At 35.4% G+C, this 24676-nt stretch overlaps 1 protein-coding gene across 13 annotated transcripts in view; it reads right to left on the minus strand.

Moving 5' to 3' along the window:
- The window catches only part of DNM3 (dynamin 3), a 577169-nt gene that overhangs the window by 246871 nt on the left and 305622 nt on the right, over nt 1-24676 (minus strand). For 2 of the 13 annotated variants that reach the window (XM_063726450.1, XM_054525328.2), the window contains one exon: nt 9925-21761. The exons of 10 other annotated variants lie outside the window; for them this stretch is intronic. In XM_063726450.1, the coding sequence (XP_063582520.1) occupies nt 21741-21761 (21 nt within the window). In that variant the 3' untranslated portion in view covers nt 9925-21740. Of the gene's footprint in view, nt 1-9924; nt 21762-24676 lie in introns of those variants that run through there. One more of the 13 variants, XM_024249217.2, reaches the window with a different exon arrangement.

Genomic DNA, 24676 nt, shown 5'->3' on the forward strand with positions numbered 1-24676 from the left:
TTTTGTGGTCAGCTGTGGTCCAAAAATATTAAATGAAAAATTTCAAAAATAAGCAATTCATAAGTTATAAACTGTGCACCAATCTGAGTAGCATGATGAAATCTCCCATCATCCCACCTGGGATATGAATCCTCCCTCTGTCCAACGTATCCATGCTGTCTTTGCTATCCACCTGTTAGTTATTTGGTAGCTGTCTCGGTTATCAGATGGAAAAAAAGCATACTATACACAGGATTCAGTACTATCTGTGGTCTTAGGCATCTATGGGGAGTCTTGGAATGTAGTCCCTGTGAATTAGGGGGGACTACTGTATTTGCAGATGTAACAAAAATGAATAAGTGAAGGCTTGGAGACACACCTATGAAGAACATGGGCTTCCTCACTAGTCAGCAGCACCCAAGTTGTTAACTACTTACTGAGAAGATGGAGTTTCAGTTCTTTAGGGGGTTCTCTACCCTTTCCCTGTTACATCCCAGAGGGTTGTTTCCCATCATTCTTCTCACAGCACCCTGTTTACTCCATCAATAAATATTTATCAATTCAGTAAGCAGCAAGCACCTCTTACTCAACAGGCACCAGGTGCTGTTCTCCAGTCCCATTCTTTGATGCTCCCAAACCCCCATACTGGAGATTTCTTGTGTCTGGAATATAATCCCCCATCCCCTTTTCTCATCTTCCCTCCACAATGAAGAGAATAAAGACTCAATAACTACTATTTACAGAAAATTTTTTGACACTCTCCTATTTACTTCTATCTATCATGTGAATACAGAAATTAGCACTACTGAAGATAACCACACAATAAGTATTGGTTAAGTCAATTTCACAATCATTGTGAGAGATTGTCTTCAGCCTAACCCTTCCGTCTAAGGTTGATATCAACACATTTTCCAAAGCATGCTTGTATCTCTTCACTCTACACCAAGGAGAAGCTGGCCCTGAGGTCTTCCTGCTCAGCAGTTGTAGACAGTATACAGCTACTGTACCCAATTGTTTTAAATGGAAAATGACAAGTAAATAACAAGTTTGGATAAAATGCACGGCTAACCTATTTTCTGTAGTAAATAGGTAGGTGCAGTCATACCTCTCCGAAATGTAACTTTTTACTCAGAGGAACTCATTCTTATATTTGACTCATATACTTTCTTCTGCCTTCTAATACAAAAACTATTCATATACTTTTATCATACGCATTCAATTCCATTTAAAAATATATATAATAAATTATTCAATAACATGATCATAATAACTAGAAAGAAAGCATTTTTATTGTTATATGTCCCCAAAAGTCAAAATAGCTGAACTTGAATAAAGAAGGTAATATAGAGTAAGTATAGGGAGGAAGAATCAAGATCAGTAGTTAATTCATACCAGCTACAAACCCTCTTCTGTTTGGAATTATGTGCTATTCCTCACATCTTCCTTTGGACTTATTAGAGCAATTGGAGGTATGTCCTTTGAGGCACAAAACTAATCAATCTCTATTTCTCAGAAGTTACGTTGAAAAAGAACAAAAAATCAAGACCAGCACACAGAAGAGATCATGAATTAAAGAATAGGCAGAAGTTAAAAACTCCAGGCTCATGAAAAATAACATCACTATTTCTAACAGTATAGAAATATCACCTCAGCCAGATCTTTTTTCCCCTCTATTTTTTAGTTTAGTATAAAATGAAGACAGAGTTGGCATGACCCCTAGAAACTCAGAAATGCAATTTTTCTTTTCCATGATTTAGTTATAAAAAGGTGCAATGCACCAGTCAGTCTTCTTCAAACATGGACTGTGCAAGAATTTATGATGGGGTTTGTGGGCAGACTAGAGAAGGTGAGATGTAGAGAATGCCTACTGAAATGCTCCCTGGCTCCTTCAGCCAGAAAAACAAAGCAAACAAAAAAACAGCATTGGGATATGCCATTCATAAATTCTAAACAGATTACCCTAAAATGACTGTCATTAACAAACATTTGTAATATTGACAACACCAATTAACACTGAAGTTCTTACTATATTTCATTTCCCCATACTAGGAGGCTTACACATATTAATTCATTTAATCCTATTTTCATTCACATTCACATTTATAGATATGAAACTGAAGAGACACAGAGATTAAGAACCCAAGTTTCACAGCTAGTAAGTGGTGACCTGACTCCAGAGTGGGCCCCGTGCATCTTTACCCTCCTGCTTTGTTGTTAAATGCTTAAGTCTAGCACATCTGTGTTCACATAGCAGCTTCTCCATTTATTAGCCATGAGACATGAGGCAAGATATCTGACATCCAAAGCCTGTTTCCTAATCTACTAAATGGGAATATTAATGGCACCTCCACTTGATATTGAGAGGACTTAAAAATAAGTATTTAACATATATTAAAGTTCAACGTATATGAATTTAAAACATAAATGGAACAAAACAAAAAACTCTCTAGCTTATCTTCATGTGATGTTCTTCTACTGCCTAATCCTTCCCCTCTGAAAACATTGATCTAGAAGCTAGTGCTTTGTAGTGCATAGATCTCTAGCTCCTTCCAAATCTGCTTCCTAAACATGCTTAGAAAAAAATGCAACTAAGTTTATAAACAGAGCTTCAAGGGATTTCTTTGCACACTGTAAAACCCAACACTATGCTGTTAAGTTTTGCCCTTGGTTCCTTGATATTAAAACTGAAAATCAAAATTCTTCAAAAGAAGAAAAAAGAAACAAAATTATGGATAGTTCATTTAAATATCACAACAAACCATTTTTTAGTTATTAGAAACTGATGTTCACATCAAATAACAACTTAGCCCTACATCACTCAGCCGGTAAATGGAATAATATTAACCTATGTTCATGCCTACAAACATGCTTTCTAGTAAGTCAATCTTGTTCATGAAGTTTTCTTTTAAGTCGCCCTAGATCCTTGTAAGGTTTCTTCCTATCTCCAAATTCAAAGGCTTCTATTAACTAGAATATTTTTAAGGGCAATTTGATCAAGGCTCAGTGGCATTAGTGGCCATGGCCTTAGAAGCCAAAAAGTCAGGCTCAACCATTTGAAAACCAAACATCCTTAGGCAAAATGTTGTTTTCCCTAAGACCAAATGCCCAATGATAGGATGAAAAGATTATGTGATTCTTCATGATTTCATGAAAATAACAGAATGAATCATTTTCTTCTGAGAAGCAGCAGTCACAGAGATGTAGCTAAAAAGACAGGACTTGGGGTAATTAGGAGCCCAAGAGGCAGATAAAGGAGTATTTGACCCATTCAAGCTCTGCAAGTACCCAAACTCAGCTCATTCAAGTTGATGGAGAATTGGTACAGAGGCTTCTTCTTAAAAGTATCTGCAATGGAGGAAATCCCCCTCAATATGGAATTTCATTCCAAACAAATTGCAGAAATAGGGAAGGATTCTGTCTTATAAAAAGAATTGCATGGTGATGATAACTGAGCAAGATATACTATGGTGAGCACTCAAAAGAAAAAAGCTAATGTATATATCCAAAGACTACTACTATTTTCACCATCCCTGACTTATAATTATTTGCACCTTTGAAAATTCAAATGCAAAAGGACCATGTTCGTCTTAAAATGTATGCCAAGTTTCACCTCTTACAACAATAGTAGAAACCCCTTCTTGATAATCTTTTACCAAGAAACCCCTTGATAATCTTTGGGTTTTGCAACTTGGCAACTTGGCACAGCTTGATAATCTATGCCTAATTTTAAAATGTCTGAAAGTTCTCATCAGAGCAGGACTCTATAGGCAATAAGACTGTGTGAAGAGCCTGTCTCATGTGGAGTTGGCTGGGGACACCTTGCAAACCTAATGTCTGCATTTGGGCTTCCTGTATAGAGGTCTGCTGTGCATTTAATATTTCCAGTGAGGCAAAGAAGGCTAGAACAGGAAGAGAATACTTTCAACTAAGTCATGTCTCTCAGGATCCCATATACTTCAATTGCTTAGTGGAGACAAGCCAGAGCATTTGGTTGCTCATGAGCAATTCTAATCACTCCAAGCACCCTGTGGTAATCTGGACACATACTTGGAGCTTTTCCAGAGAGCTGTTCTCAATCAGGCAATTGTCTCGATAATAGAACAATTGCATACTCAGCCCTATTTAAAGCATTCATCCTGCTATGACCACTAAACATTTTGTTAAAATATACAGGATTCTCTTTTATTCTCTGTGTTAACACATACAAGGAGAAATGATAGCACATAGTGAGGAAATGGCAGGTATGCTTTCTTGCTTTCCCAATGCAGTGTAGTTAATATTTTAAGAAAAGACAAAAAAAAAAAAAAAAAAAGACAGGGAGACCATATTTAATGATTAGGAATCTAAAGTAATTCATTAATCAAGTATTTACCTAACATCCTAGCACTGAAAGCTATTGCACAGTGAATTATGATATAGGTAGTTAAAGCCACAAGGAAATGTTTGCTTTATTCTGAAATAGAGCAAAGTTGTGCTAATGTTCAGGAAAATAGCATAATATCCATGAATGCTAAAGAGTATAATTACTCCCGGAGATGGTATGTTCATGTTTTCCCTTTGTAGTCTTTTATCTGAAGAACCTAAATCCTCAAAGCATCAGGAATTAATCTCCACTTTGCAGGAAATTGCACTTAAAAAAAATCTTACTGTGGTAATACGACTTATCAAGACACAGTTTAAAAACTCGAAGTCTCTCTAATTCAAGTTCCTAATGTGATATTTTGGAGCAACATGAACTAAATAATTGTGACTGCATTTAAATTTTCAGTACACTGATTTTGATAATTCTATGAAGGCAAATTATGTACCTGTTTGTCCCAAGTAAATAAGTGAGGGCCTCAATTATATGGAAAAAAAACGAGATTTCCTTTGTTAGTAAGAATCAGCAATTTTCAGTTAAGAATGCAATGCTTTAATCAAAACCACAATGAGATACCATCTCATACCAGTTAGAATGGCAATCATAAAAAGTCAGGAAACAACAGGTGATGGAGAGGATGTGGAGAAATAGGAACATTTTTACACTGTTGGTGGGACTGTAAACTAGTTCAACCATGGTGGAAGACAGTGTGTTGATTCCTCAAGGATCTAGAACTAGAAATACCATTTGACCGAGCCATCCCACTACTGGGTATATACCCAGAGGATTATAAATCATGCTGCTATCAAGACACATGCACACGTATGTTTATTGTGGCACTATTCACAATAGCAAAGACTTGGAACCAACCCAAATGTCCAACAATGATAGACTGGATTAAGAAAATGTGGCACATATACACCATGGAATACTATGCAGCCATAAAAAACGATGAGTTCGTGTCCTTTGTAGGGACATGGATGAAGCTGGAAACCATCATTCTCAGCAAATTATCGCAAGGACAGAAAACCAAACACTGCATGTTCTCACTCATAGGTGGGAATTGAACAATGAGAACATTTGGACACAGGGTGGGGAACATCACACACCAGGGCCTGACGTGGGGTGGGGAGATGGGGGAGGGATAGCATTAGGAGATATACCTAATGTAAATGATGAGTTGATGGGTGCAGCACACCAACATGGCACATGTATACATATGTAACAAACCTGCACGTTGCACACCTGTATCCTAGAACTTAAAGTATTAAAAAAAAAAAAAAAGAATGCAATGCTTTGCCATTTATATAGATCTGAGAATGAACTTCTGGATGACATAAATCTTTGTTGCTCCTTTTTAGTCTCAAGCTCCCACTTTTGGCATTTTAGGATTTTAGAGCAAAAAGGCAGGAAGAGTAGTAGAAAATTAAAATGAGTAAGTTCTATTTTTTAGCAGCTCTGATAAAAAAATATAAGAGATTAAAATGACTAGCAAAAAAACACGTTGGGTAGGATGAGGAATTGTAATTATTCATATAATTAATTCTGCAAACACTTTTTATTGTATACTATGTTCTAGGCACCTTGCTTGTGCTAGATACTTAGAATTCAAAAACAGATTAAAACCCACATTGGATTATTTGTCTTCAGGGGATCCAGGTCTAATCCTAACTTGATACCCATAGCTAGAGATAATTGAATTGGCAGGGCACATTTGTTCCTGGAATTCAAAAAACTTGTATATATCTGTAGTATCTATATATGATGTGATCACTATGATGGCAAATGTATTCATATTACAGCATATATAAACCTTATGTCGTGAGGTACTTTAGTGATGATGTATACATCATGATTAAAAATATACATTAATTGGAAGAGGAGAAAGAAATCACAAGAATGTATTTTGTTTGAAAGCTAATCACCTATTTAATTGAGGGTATCAGCTATAATTATTCCACTAATCAACCACAACTTTCAGCTGCAGTTTCTCATTCAGCACACATATATTGAGCATTTCTACATTTTTGTTCTGAGTTCAGGGGATATAATTTAAAAAGACCAAGTATCTGTTCTTAAGGTGCTTGCATCCTGGAGGAAACAGACACATAATCCACAAACCATGTGGTGCAATACCCATAAGTATTAATAAGATAGTGATTAGGACAGGATGCAATGGGATCTCGAAAGAGAGACCCTCTAAGTTGGCCAGGGGGAACAAGAAAGGCTTCCTTAAGAAATCTTTTTATTATGCTTCATATTCCAAGCACCCAGCACAGTGCCTGGCACATAAAAGATAATTGATAAAAGTTTGTGGGATTAATTAATTAATTAAGATTTTAAGCAATGTGAAGAATTCAAAAAAATATATAAGGTCCTGACTTTGAAAAGCTTAAAAATTCTAGTGGAGAGATGAGACATAAGCACATAACATGAATATTAAAAATAATATATTTTAATGAAGCATTAAAGGTTTCTATGCAACATTTGTCACAGAGGAATAAAGTATTACCTTGAGTTGGAGGTGATCCGGGAAGACTTCTTGAAGGAAGTAAGAATTTAAATGTTCCTTGCAGGGTTGGTTGCTGCAGATTTCATGAGGTAGAAGGGGAAATCCCTGCTCGAGGTCAGGGAGAAGCTCAGTTTGGCTAGGGATCTCGAGCAGGATAATAGTAACTTACAACACTGGGAAGGTAGGCTGGGGCTCAATTTAAGAGACCTTTACATTCCAAGACTAACAAATTTGAACTGTAACCTATAAATTATAAGAAGTCACTAAGTTTTTGAGCAGTGTGGTATCATAAAAGCTGTATTTTGTGTATGTGTATAAATATTAAACATGTAGAAATATCTTTACTCCCTTAAAGTAAAATATCTTTACTCCCTTACTCTCACCTTTTTTTCCCCTGAAAGAGATAGTCATTTTGTTCTATCTTTTATTTTCCACTTTCTAAAAAAACTTTTTTGAGATAATTTTAGACTTCTCAAAGCATTGGAAGAATAGTACAGAGAGTTTCCATTTACCCTTCACCCAGTAAAGCTGTATTTTTGAAGAAGGAATCAGGTTAAAGACCAGTTAGGTCTTTAATATGCACATACACATAAGTGGATTTACTAAGATTGCTTCTTTAGATAGGCTGAAAATGGACAATTAATAACACTGGATCTCCAGACTACATTGTACACTTGGTTAAAATGACCAACTTGTGTTTGTGCCAAGTACTCAGCCTCAGGACAAAAAGGGTTACATGTGCCATTAGTATAAACAGGAGGCATGCTTGCTTTGGGTTTTGAAACAAATGACTAGAAGAACTGCAGTGTAGCCCAGCCACTTTTGACCACCCTAGGGTTACCATGTCTGATGCCCTTAGGAAAAAGGGTCCTTTAAAACCACTCCCACTACCTTCCTTATACACTGCCTCTGTCGTCCAGGAGCAGGAGTGGCTATGGTTTGGTAGATTGGGCCACCCTTGCCAAAGGGATTAACAGGAAAAGATCAGCACACACAGGCATAGCTGTCCCTCTGGTTTACACCTTCATGTGCTTGGCATCTTTAGGGTCAAGGCTGATGTCCTTTTATGTGTGGTTAGAATATGATAAGATGCAAAACTTGGGTATGAACATTGGGATAGTAAAGGCTTCCTTTGATTAGAAGCTACCTATGCCTCACCACCTCAGGAGAAGTGGTTGCTCCAGATACATGAGCCAGAGTTTTTTGCACTACGATCTGGGGACAAATCCCAGGAAAATAACGAGGTGTTATTTTGCTTTTCTTTGCCATTATTGCATCCTCAGCAACCATAGGGGAAGTGATTGCCATAGTCTCAGAGGACTTGGGTATTTCTGATCCGCTGGCTGTAATACTAAGTAATAGCACCCTAACCTGAACGCAGCCCTTAACACTGCCTGTCACCTTAGATTGTATCCTATCATTTTGGTTCATAGTAAGGTCTCAAAAAAAAAAAAAAAAAAAAAAAAAAGAAAAGAAAAGAAAAGAAAATAGAGAGAGAAAAGGAAAAAGACAAATAAAACACAAATTCTCTCCCCTTTTCCTTTATTATTTTAAGTAGGAAGCTACTGTTGTTTTCAACTGTACTTTCTTATTTGAAAAAGCTCAGTTAGTGGTTAGTTCATTATAAAGTCTCAACCCCACATTCATTGCAGCATTATCCACAATAGCCAAGATGTGGAAATAACTTAACAGATGAATGGACAAAAAAAATGTGAGATGTATGTGTGTGTGTGTATATATATACATATGTACGCATGTGTATATATGCACATGCATATATACATATATACACATACATATACACATATGAAGTACGTACATATGAAATAATGAAATATTCAGCTTTAAAAATGAAAGAAATCTTGCCATTTGTGACCATGTGGATGAACCTAGAGGGTATCATGCTAAGTGAAATAAACCAGACACAGAAAGACAAATAGTGCATGATCTCACTTACAAGGAATCTGAAATAGTTGAACTCATAGAAAAAGAGAGTAGAAAAGGTTGTTGCCAGAGGCCTGGGGGTGGTGAAGGAAATGGGGAAGTGTTGCTCAAAGGGTACAAACTTTCAGTAATACAACAAACTAAGTTCCGGAAACCTACTGTACAGCATGGTGACTATAGTTAAGAATATTGGCCGGGCCTGGTGGCTCACGCCTGTAACCCCAGTACTTTGGGAGGCCAAGGGGGGCAGATCACGAGGTCAGGAGATTGAGACCATCCTGGATAACACGGTGAAACCTCGTATCTACTAAAAATACAAAAAATTAACTGGGCATGGTGGCACACACCTGTAGTCCCAGCTACTCAGGAGGCTAAGGCAGAAGAATGGCTTGAACGCAGGAGATGGAGGTTGCAGTGAGCCAAGATCACACCACTGCACTCCAGCCTGGGTGACAGAGTGACTCCGTCTCAAAAAAAAAAAAAAAAAAGAATATTGCACCGTAAACTTGAAATTTGCTAAGAGAATAGATCTCAATCTCAAGTGTTCCCACTGCACACACACACACACAAATAGTAATGATGTGAGGTGATGTACATGTTAATTAACTTAACTGTGGTCATCATTTCATAACATATATCAAACCATCACATTGTACGCCTTAAATAGATATAATTTTTATTTGTCAAGTATACTTCAGTAAAGCTGTAAGAAAAATAAGTCTCAAGGATGCCTGCTTTCATGAATAGGCAGAATTCTACCAAAAACTGGCTTATGTAAGTGTCTTGAAAAGAATATATGCTCTGTATTAAAGGAATATTTAAAAGATTTCACAAGTATTCATTCACAAAATATCTTTTGCATATATTATTCAAGTCACCTTATGCAAAGCCCTGAAAACAAAGAAAAGAGTAACACTCTCACATAATGATCTGAGTATAGATTAAAATAGATTGAAGTAAATTATTCTGGGAAATCTGATATTTTTTAATTCAAAAGAAAAATTTTTAAGAGATTTTATTTATCAAAGCAAGCCAAAGTTTTGTTTTAAAATTTTAAAATATTATAATGTAACATTTTGAAATTAGCAATATATTCATATAGCTCAAAATTCAAAAAGTATAAAAAGGCATGCAAGGAAAAATTATCTGTCTTACCCCTTACTGGAATATGTTTAAAGCAGGAGAAATACATAAGAAAGCCGTCAGCCATCTCTCTTTCTTTCTTTTTTATTTTTTTCTGTTTTCCATGTTTGTGTTTTTGAGTAATTGTCACCATGACAACATCATATATTAAGTAAACTACTTGACATTAATCAGGAGGTCAGAATTTACTGCCAAATGTTTGGAAAGCAGCCCTTATGTGTATGATTTGACCCAAAATGATGTTTTTTTGAACTTATAAATCATGCACTCTCTAAGGAAAATCTCAAAGCTGATAATCAAGCAACAGCAACAGATATGTCAATATATTATACTAAGTTTAAATTATTTCATTACAAAAAACTGTATAAATAATCAAAAGCAGAGGTTAGGCAAGAAATTACACATTGTTTCTCAATGACAATAATAGCACATATTCCTATGTTTCCTACTATTATAAAAATATTTACTAACATAAGTCCATGTCGAATATATATTTGTTGAATGAATGCTTTAAAGTATGCAAATAACAAATTTAACCAAATGTCAGACAAAGCTCTTTTAATTCCTTGGCAAATACACTTTATCCAAAATATTGTCTTAGAGAATCACACTTTTAGAAAACGAGACGGCCAAATTATCCAACCCCAATGGATAAATCTCATTTCAAAAAGACAGTCACTGAAAGAAAATCCACAACTTATCATGATAGTACCTCTCTTTGTTCAATAGCAGTCAATTTTATGGAGTTCATTCTTTTGCTCAATCTATGTCTCTGGCAGCAGTTTATACTAGTTTGTTTATTTTCCCTCGGAAGATGAACTGCGGCTGAACATCCTTTTTACACTGAAATCTAATTTATTTTGAGGCAGTTAAGTCGATATTAACCTTCTACCCAAGTCAAAACAACACCTTTTCCCATAAAGTCCTCCTCAGGCCCCCACCACTTACATTATCAGATTGCAATCCTGAATCGTTTAGTTGCTAATTTGTGGTACCCCTCTCAAATTTTTCATATCTCTCTTAAAATGTAGGTATTAAATGGAGTCATGTCTCATTACCAATGTCAAGCAAAGGGGAAGCATTTTTCTTGATTGGTTTTTATCTTCTCTTTATCCCATTCCAGCAACATTCTGTTGATTTATCTCATATCCCTATTATTTCACTCTAATACTGTGATAAACTTTTAAAAAATTCCTAATAAGTGTCTCATAATGCTGAAGTTAGGCTGAGAAACGGCCCATGATAATATTCGAGTGCTCTGTTGTCTTCCTTCCTAGTGCCATTCATTTGTTCCTCCTGAACTGCTTCTGTTCTTTATCCACTGTTTCACTGAATGGCAAGCACCACTTTGTATCTGGATCATATATATTGTTATAAAATATATATATATATATATAAAATATATAGGAGGTGAAAACCGCGGCCTAATCCAGGGTCATCCAAAGACTAACAAACTTATTCTGAAGTCTGTCACGAAAATCACTGAAGAAAAGAGTAAATAATCCAGCCATCAGACCAAAGTTAATAAACTGGTATTGCTTTACACAGTGTGTTTCAGCCTATTAATAAGGTAATTGTTAGGATTTTAAGCCACTATCATGCAACACATAACATTTGAGTCAATGACAGACTGCATATACAATGGTGGTCCCATAAAATTATAATGGAGCTGAAAAATTCCTATGGGTTCATAGCCATTGTAGTGCAACACATTACTCACATGTTTATACTGATGCTGGTGTAAACAAACTTACTGTGCTGCCACTCTTATAAAAGTCTAGCACATACAATTATATACAGTGTATAGTACTTAATAATGATAATAAGCAACTATGCTATTGAATTGTATATTTACTATGCTATACTTCTCTCATTATTTTAGAATGTACTCCTTCTACCTGTTTTTTTTTCCTAAAGTTAACTGTAAAACAGTCATAGGCAGGTCCTTGAAAAGGCATTCCAGAGGAAGGTATTGTTAGCAAAGGAGATGACAGCTCCATGCATGTTACTGCCCCCAAAGACCTTCCAGTAAGACAAGATGTGAAGGTGGAATACAATGATATGGATGATTCCGATCCTGTGTGGACCTGGGCTAATGTGTGTGTTTGTGTCTACATTTTTTAACAAAACAATTTAAACAGTAAAAAATAAAAACATTTAAAAATCAAAAAAGAATATAGAATAAGGATATTAAAAAAGAAATTTTTTTTTACAGTTGTTCAATGTCTGTGTTTTAAGCTGTATTACAAATAGTCAAGAAGTTTTTAAAAATTTGAAATTTTATAAAGTAAAAATGTTACACTAAGGTAAGGTTACTTTATTGTTGAAGAAAAAAATATTTTTATAAATTTAGAGTAGCCTAAGTGAACAGTGTTTCTAAAGTCTACAGTAGCATACAGTAATTTCCTAGGCCTTCCCATTCACTCACCACTCACTCGCTAACTCACCCAGAGCAACTTCCAGTCCTGAAAGCTCGGTTGATGGTAAATGCCCTTTACAGGTGTACCTTTTTTTTTTATCTTTTATGCTGTATTTTTACTGTAGTTTTTCTTTGTTTAGACACGTTTAGATCCACAAATACCACTGTGTTACAACTGCCTACAGTATTCAGTACAGTAACATGCTGTACGGGTTAATAGCCTAGGGGCAATGGGCTATACCATAGAGCCTAGGTATATAGCAGGCTCTACCACCTAGGTTTGTGTAAATACACTCTGATATTTCTACAAGGATGAAATCACCTAAGGATGCATTTCTGTAAATGCATTCCCATTGTTAAGTGATGCATGACTGTAATTCACATTTTACAGCACAAACAGGATTAATAATTTCGTATAGTCTTTTAGTGAAAATCTATTGTGGCCATTAACTGATATTTTGCATCTATTTCATGAAGACACTCAAGAAACTCAATAACACAGGGAGCACACACATTGCCAAATTCCTGCTGCAAAATAAAAGGCAGGAATAGAATCAAAAGTTTCCTAACATTATATCCTGTACACAATTGATAGTCACATCATCTACTTCTTAAGATAGATTTCATGAAAATCAACTTAGCACTGGATCTCATTCACATTTGAAAGCTAAAGAAACATGTTTATACATATGGTAAACTTCTGAGGAGGACCAATCCATATGAACATAAGTTCAGTTCTAGGTGGAGCAGGCTATATTTACCATGGCAGTCTTGGACAATAACTCAATGTGAGATGAACTTGCTGTAGCAGAAACACAAACTTATTTTCAAGTAAAAATGCTTTTTCTGAAGATATTATATTTTAAAAAGTGTGAGGCAAAGAAGACAAAAGTCTGATGAATCTAGTAGGACTCACACACAGGTAATGCTTGTTCTTTTCCACAGATGGCTTTTTTCTCCATCCATAACTTTTTTGCATAGCTTGGCATTAAGTAGAATGTAAAAAGAGGCAGAAATGAATAAATAATGCCAATGGGTCTCAAGTTGCAAGATAATTTTCCAAAGGAAGAATGTGACCATTTAGATGACTTGACTCACTGCTTCTCTCATTTGTGAGTACACTCCTTATTTGTGAGTACACGATCATACATACATACCAGCAAGCAAAACAACGCTTAGGTTTAAAGCTTGATCATGGGCAGAAAGAAGAGAACAAGATCCCCAGCATGTTTTTATCAACACTAAGATTATTCATAAAGAATTATTATTTTAATAAAGTAACACCTAATTTATTAAGCCATAATGCTTATAACTGTAGCTCACATAGTAGTGTTAGGGAATCTTTTATTTAATAGTAAATACTTTTTTTAAGTATCAAAACTTTTTCTCTATTTTACATCAAACCTATCAATAAAACTTTAAATTCTTTACTTGTCTCTGAAAACAAACCCAAACAGTATCTTTTAGCAAGAGAGAGAGTTAGTTTATATATTGATTTTAAATTTGGACTTTAGACTTTTTCATTGGTTTGCTTCTATTGACTAGAAACATCTTTTTAATCAGTAGAACCCAAAAGTCCTCTGTCTAGGTTTCAAGGCCTCCATCATCCAGTCTCACTCATTTATTCAACCTTGTTTCCCTCCCTTCTCACTGCACACTCTCTGCTCTGGACAGGCGATCCTGGATGTTCTCTAGGTCTGTCTCTTCCACTGCCTGTGCCTTTGCTTATGTTCTTCCCACTAGCAGGAATGTTCTCCTTTTTTCATACGCTTCTTCATGGTCTCTCTATTTTCCAGATCTCTACCTTCTCCTCCAAGAAACCTTCACTGGTACATTCCTGATCCCCTCTTCATGCCCATCATTGTACCACTCAGATCTTAAGCAGGTCCCAGTTATCAACCTTATCTACTCCTATTCTTCCCCTCACCTTATTCTAGCTCCTCTGGCCTCCAGGCACACTCTTGCCTCAGGGTCTTTGCACATACTGTTCCCACCATTTGAAAGGCTCTTTCCTCAGCCATCTGCATGCTTACTTCCTCACTGCTTGCCAATATAATCTCAAATACCACGTTTCTTAACCATGCTACTTAACATTGCAACCCCATTCCCAGATTTTCTATTCTCTCTCCTTACCATATTGTTTGCACTTGATTATCATGCGGGCAGGATTTTTGTCTGTTAAATTTACTGCTGTATCCCCAGTGCCTAGAATACTGTATGGCACATAGTAAGTACTCTAAATACCTGCTGAATACATTAAGTGAATTTACTGAATGTTAACTACAGTTGTCTCTTGGTGTCTGTGGGGGATTGTTTCCAGGACCTACCATGGATGTCAAAATCCAAAGATACTCAAGTTCCTTATATAAATTGGCACCATATTTGCATACAACCTATGTACATCCTCCTGTATACCTTAAATCATCTTATTTAAAGACTGTAAGTAATCACTTATAATACCTAATGCAGTGTAAATGCTGTGTAAATAGTTGTTATATCATATTGTTTAGGGAATAATGACAAGAAAAAAGCCTGTACATGTTCAGTACAGACCCAATTTTTTTTCAAATATTTTCAATCTGCAATTGGTTGAATCCACAGATGTGAAACCCATGGAATTCACAGGGTCAACTGTATCCTAAGTGCTTCATAAATATAATAAATTAAATGAATTTACTGAAATGTATGTCCTAAATGCTTGATAAGTATTATCTTGTTTAATCCTCACAACACTCTATGGCAGAGGTTCCCAACCCCTGAACCACGAACGCAGTACCAGTCCTTGGCCTGTTAGGAACCAGGCCATACATATTTATAGCCGCTCTCTATCACTTGCATTACCACCTGAGGTCTGCCTCCTGTCAGATCAGCAGCAGTATTAGATTCTCACAGGAGTGCAAACCCAACTGTGAACTGCACATGCAAGGGATCTAGGGTGTGTGTTCCTTACGAGAATCTAATGCCTGATGATCTGTCACTGTCTCCCATCATCCCTGGATGATGGAAAACAAGCTCAGGGTTCCCACTGATTCTACATTATGATAAGTTATATACATATTTCATTATATATTACAATGGAATAATAATAGAAATAAAGTGCACAATAAATTTAATGCACTTGAATCATCCCAAAACCATCCACCCCATCCTGATCTGTGGAAAAATTGTCTTCCACAAAACCAGTCACTGGTGCCAAAAAGGTTGGGGGTCTCCTGCTCTATGAGAAAGGTTCTATTACTCCCAATTTTGCAGATGGAAAAATGTAACACAGAGTGAATTAACTACAGTTAAGTAACTAGCAAGTGGCAGTGTTGGGAATCAAGTCTGCTAACTTAAAAGGACAATGTCTTTTGCACTTTATATGTCCTTTAATGCTTTATATGTCCTAAATGCTCTTACATACATTCTATCCTTACTGCAAAAATTAAAAAAAGAGCAATTACTGAAAAGAGTTAGTTTATTTATAGTACACAATCACTTTCTAAAAAAAGAATTTAAGGCAATTAGCTTTAGATATAATTTTTCTCTTACAAAAAAAAAAAAAGCAGGAGGAGGAGGAGGGAAAGGAGGAGAAAAAAATGAACATCTACATTATAACAATTACTTACCAACATTAGGCAAAAAAAAGTAGGGAACCCAAGGCTTGGCTCTAGTGTCTTTCTAGGAATTACTAGGTAAGAAAAATATCCTGAATTATCCGGAACATGAAATAAATCTATACTAAGTCTAGGTACTCAAAACTAAGAAGATTACAAAAATATAAATTGCAGGCACCTATTAAGTCCACAGTCTGTTAGTACTACAGAGCCTGGTCCAGGAGCCATTGTCTCTAGGATAGGATGGGGATGGAGCACGAGTTTTAAGTAGAAACAATAAAACTGATGAAGGCTAACTGAGCTGTTATCTATACCATAAACACTGGGGTGGTCATATTAGATTTTTACAGCCAACAGCAGTTCTTACTGGTTGATGCCCCTACTGTCTGGGTTGCTAAATATTTTGGAAATCATCCCTGAAGCTAACATTTTTTCAAGTGCTTAATATACACTGGACACTATGCTGAAAGCTTCCACAGATTAATCCATATAGTCCTCCAACATCCCTATGAAGTAGAAACACTTATTATCCTCATTTTATGGATGAAAAAAGCCACAAATGACAAATAACATTCACCAAGTCACACAACAAAGTAAGCAGTCAAGCTGGACGCACACCAAGGCCTTCTAGCTCCTTAGTCTCTCCCTCAGTCACTACACTCTACTGCCTAACAACAACCAATAGTTTAGCATTGGCTAAACAGACCATATAATATTTTTAGATAAACCTAAATATATGTGTAGATTTATATTTATCTGAAATAATAAAATCACTATCTTCTTAACAATTGTTTTTGCCCCTTAAGTCATCCTAAGCAAACTCTTTGAAGGTATAAAGTTTGTATTTTCTACCTTAGTATCTCCAGCACAGTCTAACATCATAGGAGTCTGATAAATGTTTATGGAGTGAGTGAAAAAATAAAAGAATGACATAACTGGATGTTTATTTTTACATCTCACCTGAAAAATGGCACTTTCCATAGATATAAAGCCCCTTGGCTCTGAGTGTAGGCTTAGACAAATTATATATTAATTATTAAGTGTAGCCAGCTAAAAAATTACCAGAGCAGAAGTTACAATAGGAAAACTAACAAAAATACAAAAAAGCACCATATTAAATAAGAGTATATAAAATAAACCTTAATTAGCTTTTCTCCACCATAAAGCAGGAGAGAAATTAAGCCATGGAATGAAAAGTTTTAATTTACTTAAGTAAATGATCAATTTAATGCTATGATCTTCTTGATCTTATAAAAATATTACAGGTTTTTTTTTTTTTTGCAAAGCACAAGGCCTACCAAGTTGAGAAATGCATGTTTATTACTCCTAAACATAGGTATGTATGATTTGGTCATGTTTATTAAAAGAAAATCACAATTGTATGGTTGGCCTTTATGTTTCAAATATTAACATTTTTATTAATCACAAAACATTTTATCTTAACAGAGTGTGTTCCTCTTTAAATGGCAACCTCATAACATATTTAAACTGTATAAGGATCACTAAATAGAAAACTTAAAAGGAACCCCCAGAATATTTTTCTCAAAATAAAAATAGTTCAATCTTTTTCCTCTCATCTGCCTTACTCATATACCTTTTCATATACAGAGTTTTAAATAGCTATATTAAAACATTAGGATAAAATTCTCCTCTCCTTAAAAGGGGTGATCTTAAACTAACAGAAAAGAGCCTTTTCTTGCTTCCTTCCCTCTTCTCATTCTCAGAATAATGTCTGCCTACCAAAGACTAGAATGAGACTTTCGTTTTAATTTTAACTGAAGCACATGTCATAGTGGTATTACTACACTACATCAACAGGAAACAAAATTACTCATCCATTCCACTGAGATAGCTAATACTAGAAGACTCAACACATGTTCTCCCTTCTTAAAGGACCTATGTGATAGGATTAGGTTTTGCAAAATACATTTAAGGGGGGGAATTAAAACTGGAATTCCTTTGCCATTCACTTTAGTTTTAAACAGCTTGTTTATCTTCTTCCTGCTAGCACAAAATGCAGTACAGAAATGGAAACCAGATTTCTTTATGTAGTGAATTTCATGTGGTTTCCACATTTCTCTTGGTAGTAGATTCCTAGCAAACACGCATCTAAATAAATTCCTCCGTGAGTGAATTTTAAGTCAGATGGCATCTGTAGCATTTTGTGGCACTTTCTAAACACACTCTCAAATGCTCCAAAAATGGCCTACACATTGCAGCATTCTTCAACACAGTTTTAAAATCTTTACACAGGTAAATAAAGATTATATAATGTAAACTAGGAAGGTGATTTTTAGTGGCCTTGATTCTTACTCAAAAGGAATCCTCTTTCTTTGACTCCTTCCATTCAAGAAAATCTCAGATTAATTAATATGTGTTTATTCACCTGATTCCATTTGGGAAACTATTGTAGGGCATACCTAGAAACTACAGGCATGGCCCTGGACCTCAAGATGCTTCTAATCAAGTTAGAAAGATAAGATATAAATGTCAGAATAAGTGAAACGACAGTTTAAGAAGAATCAGCAGATCACAAGCAACAAATGAATGAATGAACGAATGAATGGAACAGACAATAAGGTCTATATATGTTATTTGGAAATATTTGGTATGCAATATTCTTTGGAACCTTAGAAAATTGCTTTTAAATAAAAATATGATCAATCTGTAACTCCATCCTTCTTTCTCCACCCTTCTGAAGACACTTAATGTTTAAAAAATTCAAAAGCAACTGGCTCATAGAAAAATTACTTTAAAGGCCACATGGAAGTATCAAAGCAATTAGTTTGGGAGCTATTTGTTTTTAAGAATGCATATATAGGGTTTAATTCATCTGACTGAAACTTTAAGGAGAAGAAACAAAATCTTATTAAATAACCTAACACATTTTTTACCAATAAGCTCAATTCCAACTTCATGTTCTAAAAAAGAAACAGGACGAATGGGGGCTGGAGAGAAGAGGAATACTCAGTTAGAGAAAGTCTCGTGCTGAATGGAGGAAAGATGGAAAGAAAAGATGAAATAGTGGAAAAGAGGAGGAGGAAAAAGGGCAAAAACTAATAAGCCTGTTTTACTGAATGCTTTCTGATCATGTGATTGATGCATATATTGAAATATGGGAAATCAACACATATCACTGCCTTTTGATAAAATAACTAGTTTAATATTCTCTGCTCTTATTCTCTGTAAATGTTCAGGGACAACATAAAAGTCACCAAGGGTAGAAATGGTATTTGCTACAACACCATAACCACTTTCCCTAAGGCATTGCCATGGCAATCCTCCAAACTGTAGCCATATGAACTTGTTGCAGAATGTTTTCAAAAGCATCCCAATTTATTTCAACCATATCATCGAAGTAGGCCTCCCGACCACCTCTGAGGTAGGTATCTTTTTTTATACCATTTGACAAATGAGAAAATGGCACAGCTGAACTTGAACCAATCAATTCTAATGCTCCTTCTCTGATATCTCAGTTGAATCCAAAAAAGCAAAGGTTTCATTTAACTTCAAAGAAGTAGAATTTGTTAAAGAAAGATGAAATTTTGAAAGTAAATATAACTAATTAAATCTGTACAAACACTAAATCATCAAACAGTTTCTGCTCTGGGCACTGAAACACTTGGCTTTAGTGTTTTCACTGTGAATGTTAATTCAAAACTTTTATTTCACAATCACATTGTACATTGGTAAGCAAAGTTATCTTACATAGTTATGTAAATTATCTTACATAGTTAAAAACCGTTTTTAACTTGGCCCTTCTAAACAGTTTCTGTCCGCATGCACATACACAAAAAACTCAATAAAATTCCTCTATATTGAATGTAAAGGAGACACGTACCGTGAGAATGGTAGTTTTAAGTGGGGAATTTGATATACTCAGAAATCCTCCCATATACATACACAGGACAAATGCATTGAAAATGATATAGTATGGGAATGCAACAGAAGTGGCATTCATCTAAATTTGTCCGAATCTACAACATGTAATCTAAAACAAAATCAAATTAAATAATAATAAAATAGTTACAGTTGACATTACCTCAAATCAGATCCAACCTAACCCGTATAAGAATCACAGGGTGAGCAATACTAATTATTTTATGATCTGAAGACAAAGACAGAACTAAAATTAAGGTTGATTTATGAAGTAGATAGGGCAAAATTTACTGGAAAATCAACTCCCACTAGCTTTCTTGTTCTTTATTAAAGATTAAAAAGAATGAGGGACTCAACTTTCCAAAAATTAACCAATTGAATTGTAGTACTGAAAACTTCATGGTCTGGGATCACTGAAAAAAAAAAAAAAAGGAAGGGAAGTCCATTGTCTTCAAACTGGCTTTACCACTAGCAGAAGGCAATTACTTCTGGCAAATTCAAAAGAATCCTTTTAGCCAGCACGGTGGCTTATGCCTATAATCCCAACACATTGGGAGGCCAAGGTGGGAAGATCCCATAAGTCCAGGAGTTTGAGACCAGCCTGGGTAACACAGGGAGTCTCTGTCTCTACAAAAAAATAAAAAAATAAAAAAATTAAGATTAGCCAGGCATGGTGGTACACACCTGTGGTTCCAGCTACTTGGGAGGCTGAGAGGTTGGAGTATCACTCGAGCCCAGGAGGTCGAGGCTGCAGTGCGCCATTACTGCACCACTGCACTCCAGCCTGAGTGGAAGAGTGTTTCAAACAAACAAACAAACAAAGACTCCTTTTATACCACTTATCCTCACTGTTTTTCTCTCTTCAGAAAACTTAAAAACAAACAACAATTAGTGCACTTCTCAGTACTAACTTCATGAGACCCTGAAAATGCCTATGGATACAAGTTGAACTCCAAGCACCTGCCCTAGTAGTTGACATACACACTGGCCAGGAAGCACCTGAGACTACCCCACATATTCTCAATGAAGTGCAAATCCTTTAAAGAAAAAATAATTATTTAATAATCTACTAGCTTTTCAGCAAAACAAGACATTATTTCAAAAGCAATCATAATCCATTCTGGCCAATGAAAACCAAGGCTAGTTTTTTCTTGAAGAACCTGAGGAGAGATGGAAACAAAGTAAATTGTACCAGAGGAAAACATTTTGTTATAGGACAGAAGATTGGGAGTAAAGTGAGTGTTCCCCAAACAAAAATGAACCAACAGTACACAAAATGTGTGTGTAGTTTTTAAATGCAGTCAGTGACAGCTCCACTCGAATAGAAACCAATAACTTGTTGCATTTGAAAAATTACAAAGGTATTTCTTACCCAATATTTCCATGTTAACCTTTAACTATTGCTATGAAGCTCTGACAGGCAAAAGTTAAAACAATTAAAAAGACTGAAACATCTCTACACTAAAACTAACGTTTAAGATTACAAAAAAACACTGCACATGCGCTAGGCTTAAAATAATATTACCTTAAAAAGAGAAAAGAATTTATTTTGATGTTAATAATTCTCATATAGAGATGATCTGGTTTACTTTAAATATATATACAAATACATACACACTTATATACATATTTACATATACTATATACACATATATATGCTCACATACATTTGTATACACAATTGCGTATATATCCAGATCTATTTCAGTCTATCTATCCATATATCTGTAATAAAACCAGATAAACTCAAGGGTGAGAAAGGTTATGACGGCTTTTCAAAAAGATTCTCCGAAGGGTTATCTTAAGAAGTCAGCTTCCATTACAGTGTTTTTAAAACAATCCTGGGTGGCTGGTGTGTCCCGCAGCAGCCTTACCTGCATAAAGCTTAGCTCTGGGCCAGGCCCTGTTCTAAGCTCTTTTCAGAAAACCCTGTTTTAGAGATGAGAAAACCAGAGGTCAGAAAAGTTAAATAATTTGCCAAGGAAGCATCAAAACAAGCTGTGAAGCCAGGATTCAAACCCATGGCAGCTGGCTCCAGAATACCCACACGACACTACCTCCTTGAGCTTCTGCTTCCTCATCTGTAACCATGGAGAGATCCTACCTTTCAGGATTGCTGGATTAAATTATATCACATGTGAAAGACACTAGCATGGACCCTGACATAAAATAAGTGCTCAAAACAAAATACTAACTAACTAAACAAAACAAACCTCAAAATTCAGAAAACAGTATATGTTATTGTCTCTATAGCTTTTGTACTCTCATCCTGAGTAGCAGTGAAGTGGAACTGAATCTGATTCTGTGTGGCAAATGGAAATCATTTTTAGTTGATTAATACTAAAATAAGTGTTTATAAAGATATGTGATTAATACTCATTTGCAACCTGTAAATAACCTTTCAACATGAACCAATTTATATGCCAAGTACTTTTTTTGGTATGTAAAAGTAAAGCCAATTTCCATGGTGGCATGAATAGAAGTATTCTAATATGGTCTCATATGTCCTTAGAAACTAGAATAAATTCTCTGGAAACTGAACAGAATTGAGAAGGCTAGTTAAAGTATCTATAATGGACACAGCTAAACAGACTTATGTTGGATCAAACCCTTTTAGAAATTCATGTAATTTGGGTTCCCCCTTTTGTATATACTAGAAGATTAAAATCCTAAAATAAAGGCAATGTGCTATGTATTACACAAGTATGCCTATCATTACTTAAAGACTTAGAGCCTCTAAAATGACCTACTGCATAATTGCAGGTATTCTGGGTAAAGCAGAAAGCTTCCCTTCACACACATGCTTCCTTGTAGCCATTATGCTTAACTTGTATCCCCATCCACAGAAAGGGTACTTTCTCCACCCCTGCAAAAAAAAAGTAGTTTCTGTGTCCTTATATTATGCACATACAGATATTTTTTCCTTAGGATATCATGCATATTCATTTTTGAGTCACACTAAGGAAATAAAATACTGGTGATGCCAAAAGACATCAGGAGTCAATATTCTAAAATTGTCAGTGACCTGAGGACACCATGATTCTCTTGTCCAAGGAAACCAGTCCTCATTTTAAAGTCTGATTGTAACATGGAATTCAACGGGAGCTCATAGCACATAGCATTCAGATGATGCTTGTCAGCTTTTGAGGGTGGAAGCATGCAGCAGACTACACTGCTAGTATGCTCTCACTTAAAATCTGCCTGAAAAGGCCAGCAACAATTTTCTAATCCCTTTAACTTGCCTTCCCCTAAAGATTTCAAGACAGTGCTTCCAATTTTACCGGAGTCATAAATCATATATTTACTTTCTTGCGACTGGTATCCAATAGAGCTAGAGTTTTTAAGGTTTGTCTGCTGGATGTATTATGCTACTGAAATATAAAAATGGCTGCTGTGCACGCCAGTGGTTAGTAAAACTCAAAGACGTAACATTATCTTTCTCAATTGATTTGAGGAAAGAATGTTCATAAAATATATACTGCTTTTGGTTAGGAGCTTATTTCTAAATAAACAGACTCAGCAATGGAAATTTTAGAGACGGGCAAAAACAAAACATGGGTCCGTAAATGTACATTTTAAAATCAATTCTCTCACAATCTTTGTGTTTTGCAAACTTTCTGAAGACTGTAAAATCAGTTGCATTAAGTTTATGATTTATAGCTTTCTAATTTAACTTCTTTTTCAGTTGTTGAAGGAAAATCTCTTACTCCTCTGAAATATTTCTCCTCTATTTTACAGGCTGATGTTGCATCTCTGCCTAAGAAGGCACTTCACTGCAGTGATTTGAGGGAAGACATTTGTTTGTGATTCAGGAAAGGGAAGAAAAGTGGAATGCTCTGCTACAACATATCTAGTCCTTTGGGCCCTAACAAAATAGGAAATGCAGGAGATTAGGGGACTGCATTGCCTCCAATTAAAAAAAAAAAAAAGTGCTAATCCACACCACATAAAGCCAAACTAAGTGGGGCTATCTTCTCTAATTTGCAATGAACTAAGGTCAGCTAGATTTTTATCTTAGCTACAAACTGGGAAGGAGAAAACAACAAGAAAGGAAACACTACAACTTGGTTAGATCCTGCTTTTCACACAAGATTATATGACTGGTAGCTGCACAGGATGCTTCCAGAAGATTAGAAGGCCAAAAATAAGCAAGGAAATATGGTTGGCTCAATGTTTACATTTATTTCAAAAAGAATAGTTCAATCTGGTACATAGCTGCAGACACATATATAAATATTAAAAGCACACTATGTTTTTTATTTACGATTTAAGAAAGCTGTAATTCTTAAGTTATTATCATGATGAATATTTGACCAGAAACCACATGCATACCATATAGCTCTTTACTCATTCTTTTAACAGTTTACTAAATGGACTACTATCAGCCAGTCAAAAAAAAAATACAAATATATTGTTCCTGCCTTCAATTAGCTTAGATTTTATCTGGGGAAAAAAAGTTCAAATACATAAAATAACAAATAGTACAGGTAACATCTTAGTACAAAACTGTGAAAGCGCAGCAGATAATTAATTGGCATTTTAATAACAGGAAATATAAGCACTATAAGAATTCGGTAGGGGAACAAGTTGTTTCTGTAGGTTGACAATATTCTTCTGAGCACAGAAAAAAACTGAGTTTTTCCATTTTTGGACTCTGATGAAATAATGTTTAAGCTCTCTGAGCTTTAATTTTATCATCAATAAAATGGGGATGATAATAATGGTTACACTATAGGATTATTATAAGAAACTAATACGTCGTACATGAATGGATTCTGTAATCTGTAAAGAAGCTGTAAAATGACCATTGAGAAGGGAGTCAAAGGAATCATGCCAAACAGTTA

The sequence above is a fragment of the Pongo abelii genome, chromosome 1 (assembly GCF_028885655.2).
Source record: "Pongo abelii isolate AG06213 chromosome 1, NHGRI_mPonAbe1-v2.0_pri, whole genome shotgun sequence".
Taxonomy (NCBI): Eukaryota; Metazoa; Chordata; class Mammalia; order Primates; family Hominidae; genus Pongo; species Pongo abelii.